Below are 20,401 nucleotides of genomic sequence, written 5' to 3'. Positions count from 1 at the left end.
CCTGCTATTCCTCATCTCTCAGCTGGAGCAGTGAAGCAGATTCACATGTAGGATTTTTGGCTCTTCAGTCTCTCACCTGAAAGGACAGAAACCTATGCAAATCCTGACTGCCATTATTTATTTTCATGCTGTTTTTGCAATAAGACACTGGGTGTTTTACAGTTCAGTACTTAAAAGGGGCTTATAAAAAAGAGTAAGGGAGACCTTTGCACAGGCAGAAAGTGATAGGACAAGGGGCAATGTTTTAAACTAAAAGAGGAGAAATGTAAATTAGTTGTTGGGAGGAAATTCCTCCCTGTGAGGGTGGTGAGGCCCTGGCACAGGTTGCCCAGAGAAGCTGTGGCTGCCCCATCCCTGGAAGTGTCCAAGGCCAGGTTGGACGGGGCCTGGAGCAACCTGGGCTAGTGGAAGGTGTCCCTGCCCATGGCAGGGGGTGGGATGAGATGAGCTTCCAACCCAAACCAGTCTGTGATTCCAGGACTTATTTTAGGGAAGATTATTCCCTTTGTCTGTGGTTTGCCAACCATGGATCTCTGCCCAGAGGGTTAAGGCTCCCTTCCCTCATGGAGGTTTTGGAGAAAGTTTCCTTTGGCAAATGAGATCCCAGAGCTCCCTGGGCATGGCCGTGGCAGTTATTTGTTTCTGAAGTGAATCCAGCCCTCCCTTGCGCCTGGTTTTAGTGGAGCTGGCGGGAGGCTGAGCAGGCTCAGGGCACTGTGGGAGGGCAGTGGTGGGACAGGGGTCAGGGGGGTGCCCAGCCGTGCCCAGGCGGTGCCAGGCCCAGGACGATGGCGCGGGTGGAGTGACTCGGTGCTGGTTTGGCAGCTCCGGCTGTGGTGAGGAGGCACCTGCTGGGCCAGTGGATGGCACTAGTGCTCCCGGGATGCAGGAAAACAGCGGGTACGGCGGCTTGGGAAAAAGCAGAGACGTGTAAGTGGGGGTTTGAGGTGTCTGGGCTGTTTTGGGGGTTTATTCCTCCTGTTGTGAGTGGAGTGAGCAGCTGCTGGAGGAGCGCCAGGCACTGGGAGCAGAGTGAGGGGCTCCCAGCTCTGCCCATCATGGCCCCCACAGTGTGGGGAGATGGGAGGGTTTAGCATTCCCACTCAGGGAGTTCCAGGTGAAGTGTAGCAGCTTTGTCCCCTTCCTAGAATCCCTCCAAAGCCAGCCGTGGCTCCGTGCTGCCCTCAGCCAGTGGTGCCAGAGCCCAGCCGTGCTGCCAGGAGGATATGGTGTGGGAGGGCTTTGGGGGAACATGGTGTGGGAAGAGTGATGGGTGCTGGGAGATGTGGTGTGGGAAGGGCTCTGGGTGCTGGGGGCTGTGGTGTGGGAAGGGCTCTGGGTGCGGGGCCGGGACAATGCGGGGATTCAGCAGACCGGGGGTAATGCAGCGCGAGCGGGGCTGCGAGAGGCCCTGAATAGGCCAGGCTGTGCTGGAGAAGAATGAGGGGTAGGCAGAAGGCAAGCTAGTGTTTCATGGTCATCTTATGTTACACTTCAGCCTTTCAAAGAGTGTCTGGGGCTGGTTGAATGAACCTCTCTTGCACTGCGAATGCGGGAGCCCAGAGACAAAGGGGACTCTTGTCACTCGCAGGCCCCTTTGGGGAATAAAAGCCATTGTCACATGAACAGGGGCAGTCTGGCAGGCTGTGCATGCTTCAGTGCCCCATGATATCGCTAAGTCTCAGCAGAAATCACATTCAGGGCCCTGTCAGCTTTGATTAGCGGGGTCTCATGACTTAATGTGCTGCGATATTTCATGTCTAAGGGTGGCGGCTGTCTTTCTGGGGGATGAATGCCCTCTATTGTCCACTGAGTTATTTTATTTACATTTTTTAAACAGCTTATAAAGGTAAAAAGATAGCTGTGCTTAAAGAAAAAAATCAAATTCCTTTGCTTCTGGATCAGCAGTGAGTGCTGCTCGGGTCAGATACAGTGAAACTTGTTTTCACAGTCAGCATCAAAGTTCTCGTCTTGTTTAACAGCTTTATAGTAAATTCTGAACAGGTGGCAGTGGAGCTGGGTTTAGGAAGGAAACAATAAATAATCTTTTTAGCCTCTGACAACCAGAAATATTCTTGGGCCTGAGAGACCTCCCACTCCAGCCTCTCTGTGTCGGTGATTCGCAGCATTTCTCTCCCCTTCATCACTTTGCTTCTTAAACAAGAATATTGGATGAAGCTGGTAGCGTTTTGTTTTTAAGAGGCTTTTCGGTTGCTGTCCATTCAGATTTCTCTGTTTTCAAAAGCAGAGTATATTTTCTTTACTAATGTTTCATCCATTAATTTCTACATATAAGGAAGAATCATTCCATATGTGAAATTTGATTAATGTTTGCTCTTTCAATTAAGATAATGTGGGTTATCTATTAGAGTTCAGTAATTAAAATTTGCCATAAAATATGTTGGAGTACCCAGAGAAAAAGCTGTTTAGACAGAGAATTTCAAGTTTTTGTCAGCAATACATACTCCTGCAGATGTAATAGAAAGGGGGATGGTTGACCAGAGTTAAACTTAAAGGAGCACAAATACTCAAAGGTGTAACAATGACCAGTTCAATCCCCACCATGACCTTCACTTTCAGTGCTATGATGCTTTGAACACCAAGTTAGGGATGTTGGTGTTTGTAGTCCTACTTCATACCTAGTGCTGGAGTGCACACAATGTATCGTTGCAGATCTGTCAGTAGAGATCAGTGGTAGCATTGATCAGATTCTGGATTCCTTCACTCTGACTTTTTTTGAGCTGTTCTCAGGCCAGGGAAACGTCTCTGATACTGCTGCTTCCCTCCATTCACCACCTTAATTATACAAAGGCTTGTTCAACTTTTGCTGTGTTTTAAAGCATGTGCATTTGACTTTCCTTGTTTCTTTTAAATTGAGAATTATAATGGATAGGAAAACTAAGGAAAATGTTACAGCAGTTTTTTCTCACTTAAAGATGATGATGTTAGTCTCAACCGTTTTTTCCTATTAACTTGCTCTGCTGCTCAAGGACAGCTTTACTGGCAGTTTCCTGCCAGATGATGCCCCTCCAGAGCAGAGGGAGCCAAACCCACAGGCCGTGCATGGGCCACTGCCACCTGCTCCCGACCCTGTGGCTTTGGGAGTGGCTCTGCTCTTGGCCTCTGCCTGGGGAATGGCGGGGAAGGAGCTTGAACGATGCTGGGAAATCGTAAATGAGATGGTAGTGCTCTGCTCCTCCTGCCAGCACTTCTGGGCTCTGGGAGAAGCCAGGAGGATGAGCAGCAGATCCAACCGTACAGAGAATGTGGATCTGGGAAGGTGGGTGGCCTGAGCCCACAGGAGCCTTGGGCAGTGCTCCAAAGGAGTACTGGAGGGGGCACTGACCAGTTAAACCCCATTTAAAACTGCTGAGTGACCTGAGGAAGACAAATCATAGAAGCGTTGGTCTCAGTTGCCTCCTCCCCTCATCTGTGCACAGGCATATTCCAACCTTGACTTTTACTTCTCCACCTCAAATCCTTTAGCTAGGAGTAACCTGTCACTGCTTCATGTAGATGGTCCTACTCCTTCATGGTCCTTTGAGAGTGGACCTGAGAAATCTTGTGTTTTCCTCATTTCTGCAGACTTTCTCCTCAACCAGCTGTGTGTGTCGAATGCCCTTTGAGCAGGAAGCAATCAACCATCGAACCTGATGTCATACGCTGTGCAGGAATGCACTCAGAACTCCAGCAAAGCTGATGAGCCACAAGTTTGAAATGAGTGATTCCAACACACAAACCAGATGTGCCCAGTGATTAATACCTGATGTGCCTTTTACTCAGTTATTTCTGCCATTATCCAAGCTTTGATCACTGTGATTTTCCTGGAGGTGACGTTGGATCCTCCTCTGCAAAGTCTGGTTTTGTTGTTTGGTTTATTCTATGGGTTTTCAGAAATTCATTTGCCTTTGGTTCAGAAATAGTGCACTAAGTCAGGCACAGACTTATTTACCCTTGTGCTGTCCCAACTTGCAAGCAGAGCTAAGTAACACAGGAGTCATCAGAAACCACTGGTATCTGTCGTGCATCACCACTCCAAGCAGTTCTACTGAAGAGGTTATTCTTCTGATGTGAACCCCACTGTGGGAAAATTGCCTAAATTGTCAGTGTAGACACCACCCAAGTGCACATGCCCTTGCAGATAAGATCTTGTGTGGCTTCCTGCACCTCATGCTGTACGTGGAAAGAATAGTCATTTTTAGATGAGACAGAGCCAATTGCATTCAAAACAAGGCGAGAGGATCAGCTGTTGGTGCAGGGTGCTCTGGGCCGTGCACTCACCTCGAAACACTCCCCACTTTCCCATGCTCTCAGTGTTGCAATCGCGTGACAAGAGGAGTGTTCTGGTGCTCCTGGCTGGGCCTCGACATGTCAAGTTTGGGAAACTTCCCCCATCCTTTGGTCAATGCACCTACACACGGTTTAGGTAGAATTCAATGTAGGTTTGGATCTCCCCTGGCCTCAGCCAGCCCTTTGCTATATTTTAGGTGTCTGTCCTTGGGAGACTAAACTGTTGCAAAATGTCCAAATAGGATTTTTGCTTTCACCACCATTAAGTAAAGAATGACCCACAGATCCCTGAGGATGAGAAGACTCAGGAGCTTTGACAGGATTTGAATTAGGTAATGGGCCATCAGCTTTTCTCCTGTACTAAGCAGTGGCTTCATCATGTAGCTCTCCTGTGTACACTTGGGGGTTCAAGGCAAGAGAGGGATCAGCGTTCCTCACGTTTGTTATCACCTGGGGTTTTAGTACAGGTTGAATATTGTTAGGTGCAGCAATAATGCTAATTATTGCTGTTATTAGATTACATGCTAGAAACTCTCTGTGTATGAAATGTATTTTTGTGAAAAGGCTCCTTGTACCACCAACCCCGACAATAACACGTTCTCTTTGGAGTTTGAGCATGTGAGTAGACCCTGATAAGCTGCCAGTATCTCAGCATTCCCAGAGCTTCCCCACGTTCCTGCATCCTAACTCGATTTTTTGCTCTGAATGGTCAGCTGGTGAAGTGGGGAGAGGGGTATCTGCTGCTGAGGATTTGTGTTGCCCCGCTGACCCAGCCTGAGGATCTACACTTGGATGAATGGGATTGCCACCTTCCAGCTCCCCTGGCTCACCTTCCAGCCCAGCCTGGGAGTGCAGCACTGCAGGTGGGGAATGCTGGTTCTGGGTGGGGAGGGGGATTCTCACCCGTTCAGTTACAGCCTCATTGAAGTGTTTGTTTTCTAACTACAAAATGAGCCTGCGAATGAGGTGTTGCTTTGCTGGAGATCTTATCAGCTATAAACAGACTGTTAAAAATAGGGTCGTTTTACACAAAACTTGTTTGTGGAGTGAAACAATTCAAAACACGATAATAACAAAACAAAATCTTAAAATAGCTCGAAGTTGAGACCACAGACACAGCTGCCAAGTGCTTTCATCTTTATTACAGTTACTCATATCTCTTCTCTTGCTATTCCCATTGTAAACACGCTGATGTTATCTCTCTTGTCCTCCCTGCTCGGCCGCCAGCCCCTGTAACTGCAACCTGCGATCCAGCCTGGTGCTTGTTCCAGGGGCCCGGGTCATGCTGCTTCTTCCAGGTTCAGTTCCAAGTGTGGACAAGGCTGCTGGTGTTCCCTGCTGAGGGAAGGTTCTGCCAGCAGCACTACTGGTGTGGCTGCTCCATCACCACCTTGAGCTGGAGGATGTTAAATTGCTGTTAAAAACCAGCTTATGTAAAGCTTTGGAACAGCTGCCAGAGCAGTGGTGGATTCGCCATCCCTGGAACTGTTCAAAGACATATGGATGTGGCACTCGGGGACATGGTTTAGTGGTGAACGTGGTGGCGGTGCTGGGTTGACGGTTGGACTTGGTAAACTTAAAGGTCTTTTCTAACCTTAAGGATTCTATGAATCTATGCGTGATCTGCTTGAAGTTCCTCTGTCCTCCAGCCCTGGTGTGGTGGAGCTGGGTCTGCCAGCCCTGGGGTGGGAAGGTGAGGGCTCTCCATGCTCTGGACAAATGAACATCTACATCTACACCCTTTGGTACAGGGTGGAATATCCAACCAGGAAAAGAGGAAAACCCAACCTGACACCATGCATGTTCATCTGATTAAGTCATCTGTACAGTTAATAGAGCTGGAGATAAAGCTTTGCCATTTAGATAACAGGGCTGCAATTAGGTTAATCTGAACATTAAAAAGCCATTAGGGAACCGCTGGATGTTGCACGTTAAAGCTAACGGCGCAATAAAGGTACTCACGAGATCAAATGGTGAAACAGGGTTTGGAGAGTTGCAAGTCTTTTTTTTTTTATGATTTCTTTTAATTCAGCAAACTGAGGAGCTGGGGGAAAAACAAAACCAGCTGCCAAAGCTTTGGAGTCCCAAGCCCCTTCTTCAGGTCCAAACCAGAAGTAGCACCCTTCGACTTGTCTGCCAGTGGAGAATAATCACTCGGTTTGAACTTTGGGATGTAAAACTGATAATTTGAGAGAAAAGGAACTTGATGCTTGTGGAGCAGAGGAGCTATTGGCCTCTAAGAGTTGGAATAGTCTGGAGTAAGAGATTTGGCTGAGGTTTAGTTGGGCCGAACGCTGCTCATGTACCTTTCTGTCCAGTACCCATTTGTAGCAGTCTCTGTATTAATGGTGGTTTCTGCTTTTGTCACTTAAAGCTCCTCTCTTGATTTCTCTTTTGAGGATGAAGCCTGGGCTTTCAGTGTTCAAAAAACCAAACCCCCCCTAAGACCTCCCAAACCCAAACCCAAACCCAAAGCAAACATAAAAAACTAATGTTTTCCAACTGCTAATTGGGACAGAAGGATTTAACAGCCGAACTTCCATGATGTGCATTGGTTTTCTGCTTTTGCACACTCAGTCTGTGGTGCAGTGGATGAAACACAGGCATGAATTCCCCAGAAAGTAACATAATCCACGGCTCCTGCCGTGAGCAAGGCTCAGATGAGCTGTGAGGTATCTGTGGGGCTTGGCTGGCTCTGCAGAACACGTGCTGCCAGTGATGGGCTGAGTTCAGGTGTCACTCAAATGCTGGGAGAGATCACAGAAAATGGATTTCAAAGTGTGTGCCTGCCCCCACTTAGGGTACTTTTTTGGTTAAATCTTTCTAGAAAGGTTTCATGCATGTGACGTGTAGTGGTGGGGGTTGTGTTTCCTTGGGGAAAGGCACATCTGTTCCTGCATTATGTTTGCTTACATATTAGGGGGCCAATAAGAAAGATGGGGACAAACATTTTAGCAGGGCCTGCAGGGGTAGGACAAGGGGTGATGGTTTTGAACTAACAGAGGGGAGATTTAGATTAGATATAAGGGATTTTTTTACAGTGAGGGTGGTGGTACACTGGCACAGGTTGCCCAGAGAAGCTGTGGATATTCCATTCCTGGAAAAATTCCAGGTCAGGCTGGATGGAGGCTCTGAGCGCCCTGATCCATCCAGAGCGCCAGGGACATCCTGCTCACGGCAGGGGGGTTGGAACTAAACCATTCTATGATTCTACATTCTAACAAATAACGCAGTTCTAAAATGCAAATCCTTCTCTCAAATCAAAATCCATCACAGAGAGCAGAGAAATCTGTGGAAGAGAAGAGCTTTTCCGCCAAGCCCTACCACACTGGTTTTATCCACATTTGAGTAAACAGGCATTTGTGAACTCGGTGGGTTCCATGTAGTGCTCAGCATTACACACATGCTATGGCAGGGTTAGTGTTTTCAATACTGCTTAGAATCGTTCTGGAAAATACAGCCTAACTTTGCAAAGCAGTTAGAAGGACACTTCTGTAAAACCTCCTCATTCCCTTGTTCCCTGTTCAGCACTAAGACACAGAGGTGCTCAAAGGCTCCCTGCCCTTATTACTCCAATTACTGGCACAATGCACTATATTAAAGCAACCCACTATATGCTTATTCTGTATTTGAGATCGAAGTGTTCTTACACACTTCAGAAATTAGATAGTATTAACTACTGTAAATCCTAATTGGTGTCTGTGCCTCCCAAGCAATGCACAGTTAGAGCTTCCTCCATTCCTGTAATCCCCAGCTGGGATGGGACGGGCAGTGGCTGAACCAGCTCTCCTGAGCCTGAGTTCCTGCAGTTCAGCCCAGCAGGTTCCTTGCTGCAGAAGATCCTGATTTGGAGGCAATTTGTGAATGTGGTAGGTCTTGGCTTATGAAAGATTTGGAAATCCCACAAAAGGGAGAAATACAGTGCTTCCCATCTTGCTGCCTCTGGTGAACCTTGGTGCTGTCAGGGGTGTGGAGCAACACAGGAAGTGGGAAAACTGAAACCTCTTGATTTCAGGGTGTTCTAAATCTTGAGTTGCTTTCACAAAATCCAACTATTTTACAGAACTTCAGAGTCTCAGAAAGGTGTGCTGGGTCAGGTGTTTTTTACCGTGCATGGATAGGAAGTAGCCATCTCAGCTGGTTTTATCCAAGTGCTTCACTTTCTCTCTTTTTGCCTGACAACGTGATCTTTAATTTTTGCTCCAGGAGATGTTGCTAATCATGATATGCAGGTCTGCCACGAGTGTTCTTGTACATTTGGAAGTGGAATGTCTGTGACCAAATGTTTGCAGGATTTGTGCTTGACAACATAACGGAAATAATTAACACATTAAAAATGTGTATAATAGCCCATTTATCCACTGTGGGGTTCTTCTAAATACACAACTTTTTTTATTTATATTTTCTAGGCAGCCATACTGAGTATTAAGCTGAAATTACAGCCAGATCAAGATGTGGAGAAGGTGAGTCATTTCCTCTGCAGGCTCCTCTGTCATCAGATCCACCTTTTGTTCAGCAGGACATCCATCATGCTGCCTTTCACTTGAGGCTTTACTTCATTCCCCAGAAGTACCTATTGCATTGATGATGTACCTTTACATCCAGGTTAGGCACAGAATGTATTTCGTTTGACCCCATTCCAGCCTCCTGCCCTGTGTTTCTGGCTGCAACCTCTGTTACAACAAATCCTTGCTGTGTTCAGCACTAGGGTGGAGGTCAGTGCTTTTGCTGCACTGAAGCTTTGCTAATATTTGCTAAAACGTCAGAGCACTCTCATAGGCAGCACTGGTGGGCTAAGCAGGGGGTTGGGACTTGCTCACTGTGTCTGGGATGCAGGGAATGGGACAGTCCTCTGCTAGGATTTAGTCATGGACCTTCTCCGTGCCTTCCGTGGGCTCCGTGGGGATCAGAGGTCTTTTCTTATCCTAGATGTGCATCCCACTGCTGCTCCAGGATAAAGTCAATGTGGTGGAAGATTATGTGGGAGAATATCCTGAGCTCCAGAGCAAGCTCCTGCAGATCCTGGACTCGTGGTGTGAACCTGGTGTCAACATCAGAGACATCACAAGGTAGAAACACTTGTTGTCTTTCTGAACAGCCAGGCCAAGGTGCTGCCAGAGCACAGTGTGTTCCCTGGTTGTCTGTCTGCAATCGTGTCTCAGCGTAAGGCAGTGCAAAAGATTGACTTTGAGCTGAGGAAGGGGAAATTCTGGTGTCTGTGCCAGAGCCTTCTCAAGCGCCCCGACCTGCAGGACAGAGGAGTTGTTGCTCTTGACAGATGCTCCGTTCCTACCAGGAGCAGGAGTGCAATGAAACCTGTGCAGCACATCCCAGTAACAGAGCAGTGTCAAAAGGAGGCTGGAGCTATCAGCCTCTTGTGCTCTGCTGCAGACAAGGGTGAGTTTCAGTATCGGTTGTACAGGTTTGGCAGGAAGATAATACTGTGATGAAGTGGCAGAAAAACAAGAGATGCAAGTGGTTAACCTTCATGTGCTTGTCAAATTGTGGTGCGTGTTCTAATTTCTGACTTGCCTCTCACTAGAATAACTCCTGCCAGTCACAGACCCAGCAGCACAGTCAGAGTCACGGTGTAGCTGCAATACTTGCAGTCTTAGCTCTGAAAAAGAGATGAGAAGGAATTGCTCACTTTCTTTAAAATGAACTTCTAGACTTGCTTCAGTCATTGACTGAAATTTGTGTGGTTGTACTGTTGGCTTTTTGCTGTACCTTGTCCCTACCAACACCAGCAAACCCCAATCCCTCTGCTGTTAAATATCTGCTATTTGGAAAACATCCTTTAGGTGATGCCACAGGTATGTATTTCTGATGTTGTTACAGACCATATCAAGGCTTGTCCAGATACAAACCAGAAAAATTTAACCACAGAACACTCAGCAAGCTGGTCTTCAGGCTCCTGGACCGATTCCACGTAGATCCAGGTACAGGATATTGCAATATATTGTGGAGTTATGTCAGCAATAAAGAACACACAAAGTCAATTTGTCTTCTTCCATGTTCATCAAGGAATTTCTGCTGTCATTTATCTTGGGGAGTTTCAGGGTTTAATTAATGATCCTGAAAAACAAAGCTGGTAAGTTATGGGAATTATCACTTTGTGCTGTCTAAGAATGAAGTGCTGTTGACTAATAAGCTGTTTCTGCCATGATATGGAATAAATCCTGACCTCAGCATGGCTCTGCATAAACACACCATGGTCAGCTCTGAGTTATGACTCCATTCCTCTCACGTAAGAGGCAAGTCATTATTCATTGGGGATCTGTTTTCTTGAGCTACGGGTCCGTCAGCTGGGAGGAGATAACCCTTTGGAAGCAGGAGCCTCAGAGCCCTTTGTATTCTTTGTATAAACTAGGGTTGGTGGTAGGGAATTTTAAGGCTCCTGCAGCCTTAGAAGTGGCACATCTTCTGTCACTGAACAGATCTGCTTCACCTGCAGATATCAGTTACCTAACAAAATCTGCTTTGCTTTGGTTGCTGGCAGGAACTGTTGATGTTTCCTTCTCTTTAGGACCTTGCATCAGACCCCTTTGGGTGCACCGTTAGCTTTTACCCTGCAGAGCTTTCCATCATCAACCCACAATATGCAATTCTCTTTTCTTGGACTGAAAGTGTTTTCTAACCACAAATTGTGGGCTTATTACACCTGTCAGGAACACTATTGCATATTAATCTTCCATCTTCAGACTGGTGTTCAAAAGTTAACAAGTTAAACCTTGCAAACCTTCATTGGAGTAGAAGTGGATATAATTAAACATGGCACGTTGCTGTGAAAGCTGAGACATATGGGGGGTGATTTATTTAGAAATTAAAACCTTCCCAGGAGTTCACTAGTCTTCAGTAATTTTTCCTCCTTGACAGGGTTGGGCATTCAGTCAGCTGTGTTGTCTTTGATGATCTGTAAAGGGAGTTGAGTTGTTCCCTTTCCTTATGAAAGGTCTACCAAGGGTATGATATAACAGTAGAGGTGAAATAATATAACTGTTCACATGCAAAATCCTGAGAAATAATAATTAAAGAAAAAAAAATCAGGAGAGGAGCATGTAGGTGTGGGTCTCAGGTGCACTCTGTGGGATGCAGTCTGCTTCAACCTGCTGCTGGTTTCTAGATGTTGTAGCTGCTGATAATAATGGCCAAATCTTGCCAGTCCTCCACAGCCGTTCACTGGTGAGGAGGTTCCTTGAGGCAGATACAGATCCCATTCCTGCCTGCACTTCCAGACATTTATCCCATGCAAACTGCAGTGTCTGCAGGGCAGGGTAAGGCCTTGCTCAAGAAGGCTGCCCACCTCTTCTGAAGTGAGAGGGTATGTGGGTGACTGGTTTAGACTTTGGGCAGATAAAAGCAGTGCTGGATGACTGTCATAGTCCCATATGTGAAAAATGGTGTTTATTTTTTGCATAATATCACATGCAGTTATGAGCAGGAATTCACACTTTGCTGAGCTGTGGCAGTCAGTCTCCTTTGAAGTGCTTTGGAAAGGGAAGAATGCCCTGCAGAGGAATTGCTGCCTTAGCACTGGTCATACTGGAACTGAGTTGGGAAAGGCTGGCAGCTGGAACAACGTGGCTTTCCTTGTCTTCCCACCTCTCCCCTCCCTTTTGCTGAATTTCTGGGTGTTCTTTCTGCATTGATAGTGGAAGCAGGTCCGACTGCGATGAAATAGTGTGCAAGAAGGCAGCAGACTGGGCAAAGCATACAGATGAAAGAACCCCTCATGACTCTTGTTCTGAGCAGCTTCCCCAAAAACTTGCAGTGAGGTAGAGCTCACACTTCTTGTCATCCCACCTGGCTGGGGGCTCATCTGCTGCCACGGCTCCTGCTGCTGCTTTCGGTCTCCTCCTCGCTGTGACTCCCCCTCACCGTGGAAGCCTGAGAGCAGCAGCAGAGAGGGAAGTGGCTTTGGTGAGAACAGCTGGAGGAGGATGGGGTTTCTGGGTATGAGGAGGCAAACTTGTGTGTGACTCAGTTCTTGCAGTTCCAAATCGACTTTCAGATTTTACTATCCAAGCTCACTCTTGCCCATTCCCAGTAAATCACACTGAGTGCCAAGCTGAGGTGTCCATCAGCCACTGGAGTCTGAAACACTCCTGGGAGCTGCCAGCCTTAAACTCCAGAGCCAGATAGGATGTGGCCCAATATAAAAAAAGATGTGGAACCTCAGGGGAAAAGAAAAGCCATCCTCCTTGATTAGTCCTCCTCTGCTTTTTCAGAGCTATATTCCTGTTAACTCACAGACAGGGTATGGTAAGTGGGAGATTTTCTGCCGAGTCCCAGAGGTGTCCCAATAAAATGTGTGTGGATTCCATTTAATTACCCTTATTGGGCAGAAGTGGTATGTGATTGAGGAAATTGAGGTTTATAGAGTCTTTCCTCACACCTGGGTCAGTATGCTCTGGTTTAATGAGCCTGTAGCTTTTTCAAGCTAATTGCATAATACTCTTTGGAGACCCTGTGAGGCTGACTTCACAAACACAAGTTTCAGTCAAAACAGATCTCAGAGGTGAGGGAACAGCCCCTTCCCAAGGCTGCCATGGTCGAATCTGTTCTCTGCTGTGGTTTTGCACAGCTGAGACACACAGAGAGCTCAGGGATGTTTTTCACTGACAATTCCTGGGGTTTGAAATAGAAATGATCCCACTCTGAGAAGTGTGATAACCTCAGATATTGGGCTTGGTGCCTCTGTGCCAATGAAGGAAATAACAGCTGTGTGACAGAGAGATGGGGGCTGAGTGCCCAGTAATGGCGGTGCTTGTGCTGTAGCAGCGTGAGAGGTGAGGTGAGCATCTCAAGGTTTGAATGCTCTGTGTTTTTACCACAGTCTTTAAAAGGTTTTTTAGTATAAACCAAGAGAAATGTTTCTTTTACTTGAGCACCGGGTTATCCGTTTGTTTCAACAAGTAATTTCCGTCTGTGTGACCCCCTTCCCCCACAACACACACATCCAGCGGGGCTGCCGCGCTCCAGGCGGGGCCGGGGCAGCAGAGGGCAGGAGAGGGCTGTGCACAGCCCCACATGTGCCCAGGTGAGGCACAGCTGGGAGGGCACAGCCCCACACCTGCCCAGGTGAGGCACAGCTGGGAGGGCACAGCCCCACATGTGCCCAGGTGAGGCACAGCTGGGAGGGCACAGCCCCACACCTGCCCAGGTGAGGCACAGCTGGCCCACACCTCCTCAGGCTTGGGCACCTGCACGCCCATGGCAGGGCAGTCACCAGGGGGGCACTTTCAGAAGATACTGAGTTAAAGAGAAGGGAATGACTCGTAATTCCAGAGGAATGCCTTTGGAAGGATGAAATTTCATCTAATTTTACCTTTCCCTCACTAAAACAGAGCAGAATGTTTATTCCTCTCCTCCCTTCTGCTCCCCTCCTCTCTCTTCCCCTCCCCTCTCTCTCTTTTTTCCCTGACTTACATGTGCTGCTCTGGAGTGTTTTAACTCGGGTGTTCAATACCAGCACAACTCTGCACACCCTGTGCCTGAGGAGAACCTCCAGGCTGGGACATTGGCAGGCAGGAGCCCCATTCCCAAGGCTGCAGAGCCAAGGTGCTGAAGGAGGAGGGGATGGAATGATCCCCAGTCTTTTTTAAGGCCCTCAGCCTGAAGAACAGGCAGTAGGATATGACCTGCTCTAGGCTCTGACATGCTGGCCAGGAGCTCCAAGCTTTTTTGTGGAAAAGCTAGCCCCATCCTGGCTATTCTGAGCATGAATTCATCATATCCACATGGTGTCTAAGGGTACACCAGGGCATGTTTTCCTTCAGGTGTAGACTAAACCCTTGTGCTGTGCTCTGTTCTCGCTCCAGGCAGCACAGCCAGCAGGTAGCTCAGGGATTTGAGGGGGAGTCTGAGGCTTCTGCCATGTCACCCCCTTTCTGAGGGCTGTGGGCCCCAAACTGTGGTGCCACTGAGCATTTAATGAGACACTAATGCATCTCTCAGGCTACAACAAAAAGAGGTTTTCTTGACTGCAGCCCTGTCCTCCCCTAATTCGCATTTAGGGATTAATCTCATAGCATAGCAAGAACCCAGTGCACAGACTGCTGCTCCTCAGCTTCACCAGCAATCCTTAGCAATACCAGGGAAAGCCTCTGGAGTGTCAGATACCCTGATTTTATCCAAAAGGCTCTTGTAGTTTGCCCCCAAACCAAGCACAGTGTGTGTGGGACCTGCTGTTCTGCCAGGACAGGGAGAAGGAGTCTCTTTGTGAATGGAAGCTCTCAGGGCTATGGACAGAGAGGATTGATTGGGTCCACGTCCCAGCTCGGGAGGCATTGGCATCTCCTGGGAGTGGTACCCACCCACCACACCTAAAAATATATTGCACCATGGCCACAGGAGACACATCTTACCCATCTTGCATGATTGAAATCAGTGTGGACTGTGGGTTTGACCCTGTGTGACAAACAGATTTCATTTTTACTCCTTCTGGAGTAAAAATGACCATTAACTCGGCCAAGGGCTGGGAGCAGGCTGAGGCTTTGGCCTCTGAATCAGGCCCAGGTGTGAAATGTAGCTCAGATGAATGGTTGTGGTGCAACTGCCAGGTTAAGAGTTAACGTGTCCAAAGAGCTGCTTTCATGGTATTAAACCATTTATATTCCACTAGTGCTCCACAAGCCACTCATGATCCCATTGGACAGACACTGAGTAAGAGGATGGTCCCTGTTCTGGGAAGCTTAGGATAAGGTCTTTTGCTCTGACCAACAGGACATTGGTTGAGGTGCAGGAGACCTGGGTTCGGACTCCTGGTCCCCCAGCTGGGTGTTTGACCTTGAGGAAGGTGCTGTGCCCTGAAGTGCTTTGATTTCTGCACGTACAAGGTGCAGATGATCATGAAGGTGCAGGCAAAGGTCTGGCAAAGGCTCTGCAGTGCCACCTGTGCCATCTGTGCCCCTTGGCCAAAGGAGCTCCTTCTGATACTTCTGATCTACTTGGGAATGTGCAACCTGTTACAGACCTCCAAGGTGGGAGGTTTGCCATCTCCACACAGCTTCTGCCAATTCTTCCCTTGCATTAGATTTTGCTGGGTTGTGGTTGTTTTTTTCCTCCAAAAGGCTGTATGGAATTTCTCTTGCCTTTATAGCTTTTGATAGAAACATGTTTTACTTTGGGCTTCATGATTTTATGTGTTTCTGCTGTTGACTTGTATGTGTGATTCATTTTTCATGTTCTTTTAACCTCCTTCTTGTGACTGAGATCCATAAAAGCTTTTGCTTTAGCAGTCAAGTCTCTTCACCTCCAATTTTTCCTTTGTCCGTTCTTCTTTTTCCCTCATAAATGATTTCCACATGAAATCCAGTTTTCTGAGTTTATTGAAGTCCATTTTGTTGGTTTTATTTTGTTGTTCTTCCTTTCCTTAAGAGCTTTGATCTCTTCATTTCATTGTCTCTCTTACCAAGTTACCATTCTCCCTCATATTTTCCGTAGAATCTCAGACTGGTTTGGGTTGTAAGGGACCTTAAAGACCATCCAGTTCCACCTCGTGCCATGGGCAGGGACACCTTCCACTAGACCAGGTTGCTCCTGGCCTTGAACACTTCCAGGGATGGGGCAGCCACAGCTTCTCTGGGCAACCTGGGCCAGGGACTCACCATCCTCACAGCCAACAGTTCCTTCCCAATATCCCATCTATCCCTGCCCTCTGGCAGTGGGAAGCCATTTCCCCTTGTCCTGTCCCAAGTCCCTCTCCAGCTCTCCTGGAGCCCCTTTAGGCCCTGGAAGGAGCTCTCAGCTCTCCCTGGAGCCTTCTCTTCTCCAGGTGAACCCCCCCAGCTCTCCCAGCCTGGCTCCAGAGCAGAGGGGCTCCAGCCCTTGGAGCATCTCTGTGGCCTCCTCTGGACTCCAGAGCAGCTCCACATCCTTCTTGTGTTGGTGCCCCAGGGCTGGAGGCAGCTCTGCAGGGGGGTTTCACCTGAGTGGGGCAGAGGAGCAGAATCCCCCCCCTCCCCTGCTGCCCACGCTGTGGGATCAGCCCAGGGCACGGGGGGGTTTCTGGGCTGCCAACACAAATGGTCAGGCAGGTTGAGCTTCTCATCCACCCACACACCCAAATCCTTCTCCCCAGGGTTTTTCTCGATCCCTTCTCTATCCAGCCTGTACTTGTATTCTTGATTAGTCCTTCTCTGTTTTTTGTAATAAAGTATAAAAAACCAGATTCAAACTCAATTCACTTGTTCCATCAGAATAAAATATGTCACTAGTGCCTTCCAGCATTTTTCCAGTGCATCTGTGTTCCTCTGTCCTTTCCACACAGGTAGCTGGCCATTGAAACTCTCAGTTCTGCCAGAGCTTCTGCTTTGGATATTTCCTCTAGACGCTCAAAGAAAAAATGTTCAGTGGATCTTTTGGGTGGCCTGGAGCAGTCATGCCATGGTTCTTTCTGAAGTGCTTTGAAATCTCTGAGTTAGATGGGAATGTTATTAATTTTTACCTTGATCTTATGTTCTTTTTAGCGAGTGTTGCTTTCCATGAGCTGGTGATTTTTCCTCCAGATATTGGGATAATATCCAGAGGAAAGATCACCATATTTATTGGGACAATATCCTGTGTGATAATTGCAATAATTTACTCAGATCCTTGGAGGGTAAGGATCTGTTGTCACACTGTGGAAGAGAAAAATAACAGCCTTAACCTTTTGTGTTTGAGATGGAAATGTTTACGTTCTGAAGTGATGCTTCAGAGGACTCTGAGAAGCTGCTGTATCTAGTGGGACGTCAACCCATCCCCCTCTGATCCCAGGATCTGGTATCCAGAGATCTTTCATTGTTCTCCTGGTTTATAATCCTTGGGCATGCCCTGTGTGAGGCACTGAGAGAGATAAGGAATTGCTTTCTCCCTGTGGACTCTTGTTCAAAGGAAGCTGCAGAAAATTTTCACTTTCCTGCTCTCTGTGACCATTTCTGATTGCTGGTCCTGCTCTTTCTGACTCCCGGTGGGATGGTTTTAGCCACTGAAGCCCCACAGAAGGCTTTGGTTAAGCCTTTCCCTGTTCATGCATCCCAACATCCAGCAGGAACTGACAGATACCTGTGCTAATCCACTTCATGTATTTTATCTCCTGCCTTTATCTCTCCTTGCACTGGGTTTCAAAACAAGGCACTGTGTGAAGATCTCAAGTTTTGCAGTTGTAATGAGCCATATCTAATGAAGATGACAGCAATAAAAATATTATCAACAAGTGTGGCTTGCTAGCTCAGCAAAACAATAGTCCCCACCCTCTTTGTGTGGACGTGGAGTCTCTTCCATGGATCTGTGTTTTATCGGATAAACTTTAGCCACAAGTTTACATCCTGAGTAAGTTGTTCACAACTGCTTCAATGACTTAACAACACAGGTTCCAATTAAACCCAGAAGAATGCAGCCTCTAGAGACTGAGGTGGTGCCCATGTGGGGATGCTGCCTAATTAAAGGTGTGAAGTCATTGACTGTGGAGCATATTGAACCACAGGGTGGATCTTATCACTCAGGGGTGGTGGAACCAGAGATATCAGACTGGAGGATTAGCATTGCTAATCACAGTTGAAAGTGTAAATAACAGTTTATAGTTGAGATAAGCTGACAATGTTCTACTCTGTCCCTCACTGTTCCAAGTGTGAGGGCATCCTGCCTTCCCCAACCCCAGTCTGACACTGGGGAAGGAAAAGTGTCATGTCTAGATAGTAAAACTTCCAGGAAATTTGGCGATGTTGGGTACTTAAATGTCTTTTTCCTTCTTTCAGCCCTCTGCCCTAATGTCGTAAATCAGCGGCACTTGAGAACCCTGAACTACCTCTTTTACAAGAGATTTGTTGAGGTATGTGCTGTGTTGTGTGGGGGGGGTGAATGAGGATTTTCATTCCATTTGCATTTTGAATAACACAATTGAGATAATTGAAATGTATCAATAGTGTATGAGCAAGTTTTTGGTGTGAGTAGTATGATATAAAGATGCCTTGGATCTGCCATTGGATCAGTTTGTTCTGTGAGTGAATAGTTTGTGTGTCCATTCGTGTTCCAATGCCTGGGTGTCCTGACTGCTCAGGGCTGGAGCTTCTTCCCCTCAGCTCCCTCAGTGCTCTGGGTCAGGATCAGCTCTCCAGCGTTCAGCTTCCTTCAGCCATCTCAAATAAGCAGGAACATACTGGATAAAGAGTTTTTGGGGCATTTGTGTGGGGTTTTAAGAACACTAGGTTCTAGACATTCCTCATGTCTGGGTGCTCTGTAGGCAATTTGCTTTGGTGCTTGTGGCCTGGCTGGGATAGGTATGGCCCAAACCTGCCACAGGAGCGTTTTTGTGCTGCCAACCTTGTTACTGTGGAACAAAATGGTCCTATTTTCAGCTCCTGAACCACTCTTTGAACAAACTTTACTTCTGTCCAGCCTCCAAATTCTCTTTCCAAATCCACTGGTACTTGTGCTGGCACTGAGGGGTTGGAGGAATAAGAAAATGCCACTAATTCTTTCTGAGAAGCAGTTTTCTAGGAGGCAGCTTGGAGGTTGACTGTCTGCAGAATGACTTGAGTGTGGTTTCTCCTCCCCACTCATGAGTGCACTGAGCCAAGTCACTGCCCTTTGGATGCTCCTGAGCTCCTGTACTGGGAACACATTTATCTCCTTAACAGGGTGGGTTTGGTGCTTCTCTTGATGGTCTGGCTTTCAGCACGACCCTGTGCCTGGGGACAGATCATACCAGTTGAGAGTCAGATTTATTTTTTTCTGCCTCTTCTGTAAAAAACAGCTCACACTTGTATCCAGGTGTATCCATTGAACTGTGAAGGACAAGGACCACAAGAGACTGAATATCACAGTGAAATGTTTCCATTTCTTGAATTTTGAATTCTCAAGCTGTATTTGCCAAGCTTGGAGCAGGTTTTCGTCTGCAGTTCATAAAAGATTTTCTTCTTGTAGATACAGGAGGTTTTTAGCAGAGTCTGAGCCCAGCAGGTTTCTCAGATGTTCCTACAGGACTATTGATCCAGTCTCCAGAGAGCCAGCATTCAGGGAATGAGCCACCTCCCCTGAAGTGCCTGTTCTGTGTTCAGAAGAGGATTCCTTTTTTCTCTGACAGCAACAAGCAGATCCAGGCATATCTTCTGACCCCCCAGCCCCAGTACTTTGAACATGAGGATGGGGTTGAATGGTGCTGATCTGATGGCACCGTTCTGGCACAGCAGGTTCTGCTCCCAAGACCTCCCGAGCCGTCAGTGAAGGCTCTGAGCTGTCTTTGCTGCCTGCCAGCCTCACTGCCAGGAGAGCTGGGGAGGAGTGGGCATTCCAGCCTCCTGCATCTCAGATCTTTAGTGCAGATGACATCACTGGAACAAGCTTGGTCATCCACTGCGAGTGAGCAGAGAGCATTTATCCAGGTGTGTTTATTTAGCAGAGTGGAATGGATTCATGATCTGGGGTTCTGCTCTCTTTGGTCTTCCATTTCCTTTGTTTTGGAGCATTTGCTTGATTTAAAATATTCAAGCTGGCCAGTTACTTCCATTAAGGTACATTTGGCAGCTGCTTCTGGACACAGTCCCTTCTTTTCAGAGCTCTTTGGTGCTCTCTGTTTACCATTCTCAGCTGTGTCTGAGCTCTGGCTAAATGGCCCCTTCATCTCACTAGTATTTAAATTACATACGTGTGTATCTCAGAGCTTTTTCTTTGAGGCTCTTACTCCATGTTTGCTCTTGTACCTTTCCATAAAAGTGGCACTAGCAATCCCTGTTCCTCTGCCAGCACCAAGGCTGAGGCTCATGGTCAGTCTCATGCAGCCTCTGCTCTTGGCAGAGTGGAGAGTAGATCCAATCCCAAGTTTGGCTCTGAACTACATTAGAATGCGAATATTAACTTATCAGTTTCCTTTCCCAGACCTCATGATTCCAGAGGATTTTTGATGACTTGGCTGTTGAGAAAAGTTTGTATTTTAATATTCCGAATGCTCAGCCTTGCAGAGGATCCCTGAGATGTCTCCTTTTCCTGGAGCCCATGGGATGGCTCTCCATGGGCTGGCTGGAGAGCTGAACAGTCTGAGGACACATTGCACATGAATTTTTATATCTTACATGCTGTCATGTAACAGTTCTTTTGAGTTACTTTGTCCAAGCTGTGTTGTTCTGCTGTGCCC

General features: G+C 47.3%; 1 protein-coding gene across 7 annotated transcripts in view; it reads left to right on the top strand.

Moving 5' to 3' along the window:
* The window catches only part of EXD3 (exonuclease 3'-5' domain containing 3), a 226,210-nt gene that overhangs the window by 34,121 nt on the left and 171,688 nt on the right, over window positions 1-20,401 (top strand). For 6 of the 7 annotated variants that reach the window (XM_039386780.1, XM_039386779.1, XM_039386781.1 and 3 more), the window contains exons 5-8: window positions 8,700-8,753; window positions 9,220-9,359; window positions 10,129-10,229; window positions 18,027-18,100. In XM_039386780.1, the coding sequence (XP_039242714.1) occupies window positions 8,700-8,753; window positions 9,220-9,359; window positions 10,129-10,229; window positions 18,027-18,100 (369 nt within the window). Of the gene's footprint in view, window positions 1-854; window positions 931-8,699; window positions 8,754-9,219; window positions 9,360-10,128; window positions 10,230-18,026; window positions 18,101-20,401 lie in introns of those variants that run through there. The other variant, XM_027720437.2, reaches the window with a different exon arrangement.

This window comes from Pipra filicauda, unplaced genomic scaffold (genome assembly GCF_003945595.2).
Source record: "Pipra filicauda isolate LSUMZ 115617 unplaced genomic scaffold, ASM394559v2 scaffold500_size419342_pilon, whole genome shotgun sequence".
Lineage (NCBI taxonomy): Eukaryota > Metazoa > Chordata > Aves > Passeriformes > Pipridae > Pipra > Pipra filicauda.
Note: the sequence above shows the minus strand (reverse complement) of the source record. Positions and strands in the feature narration are given on the sequence as shown.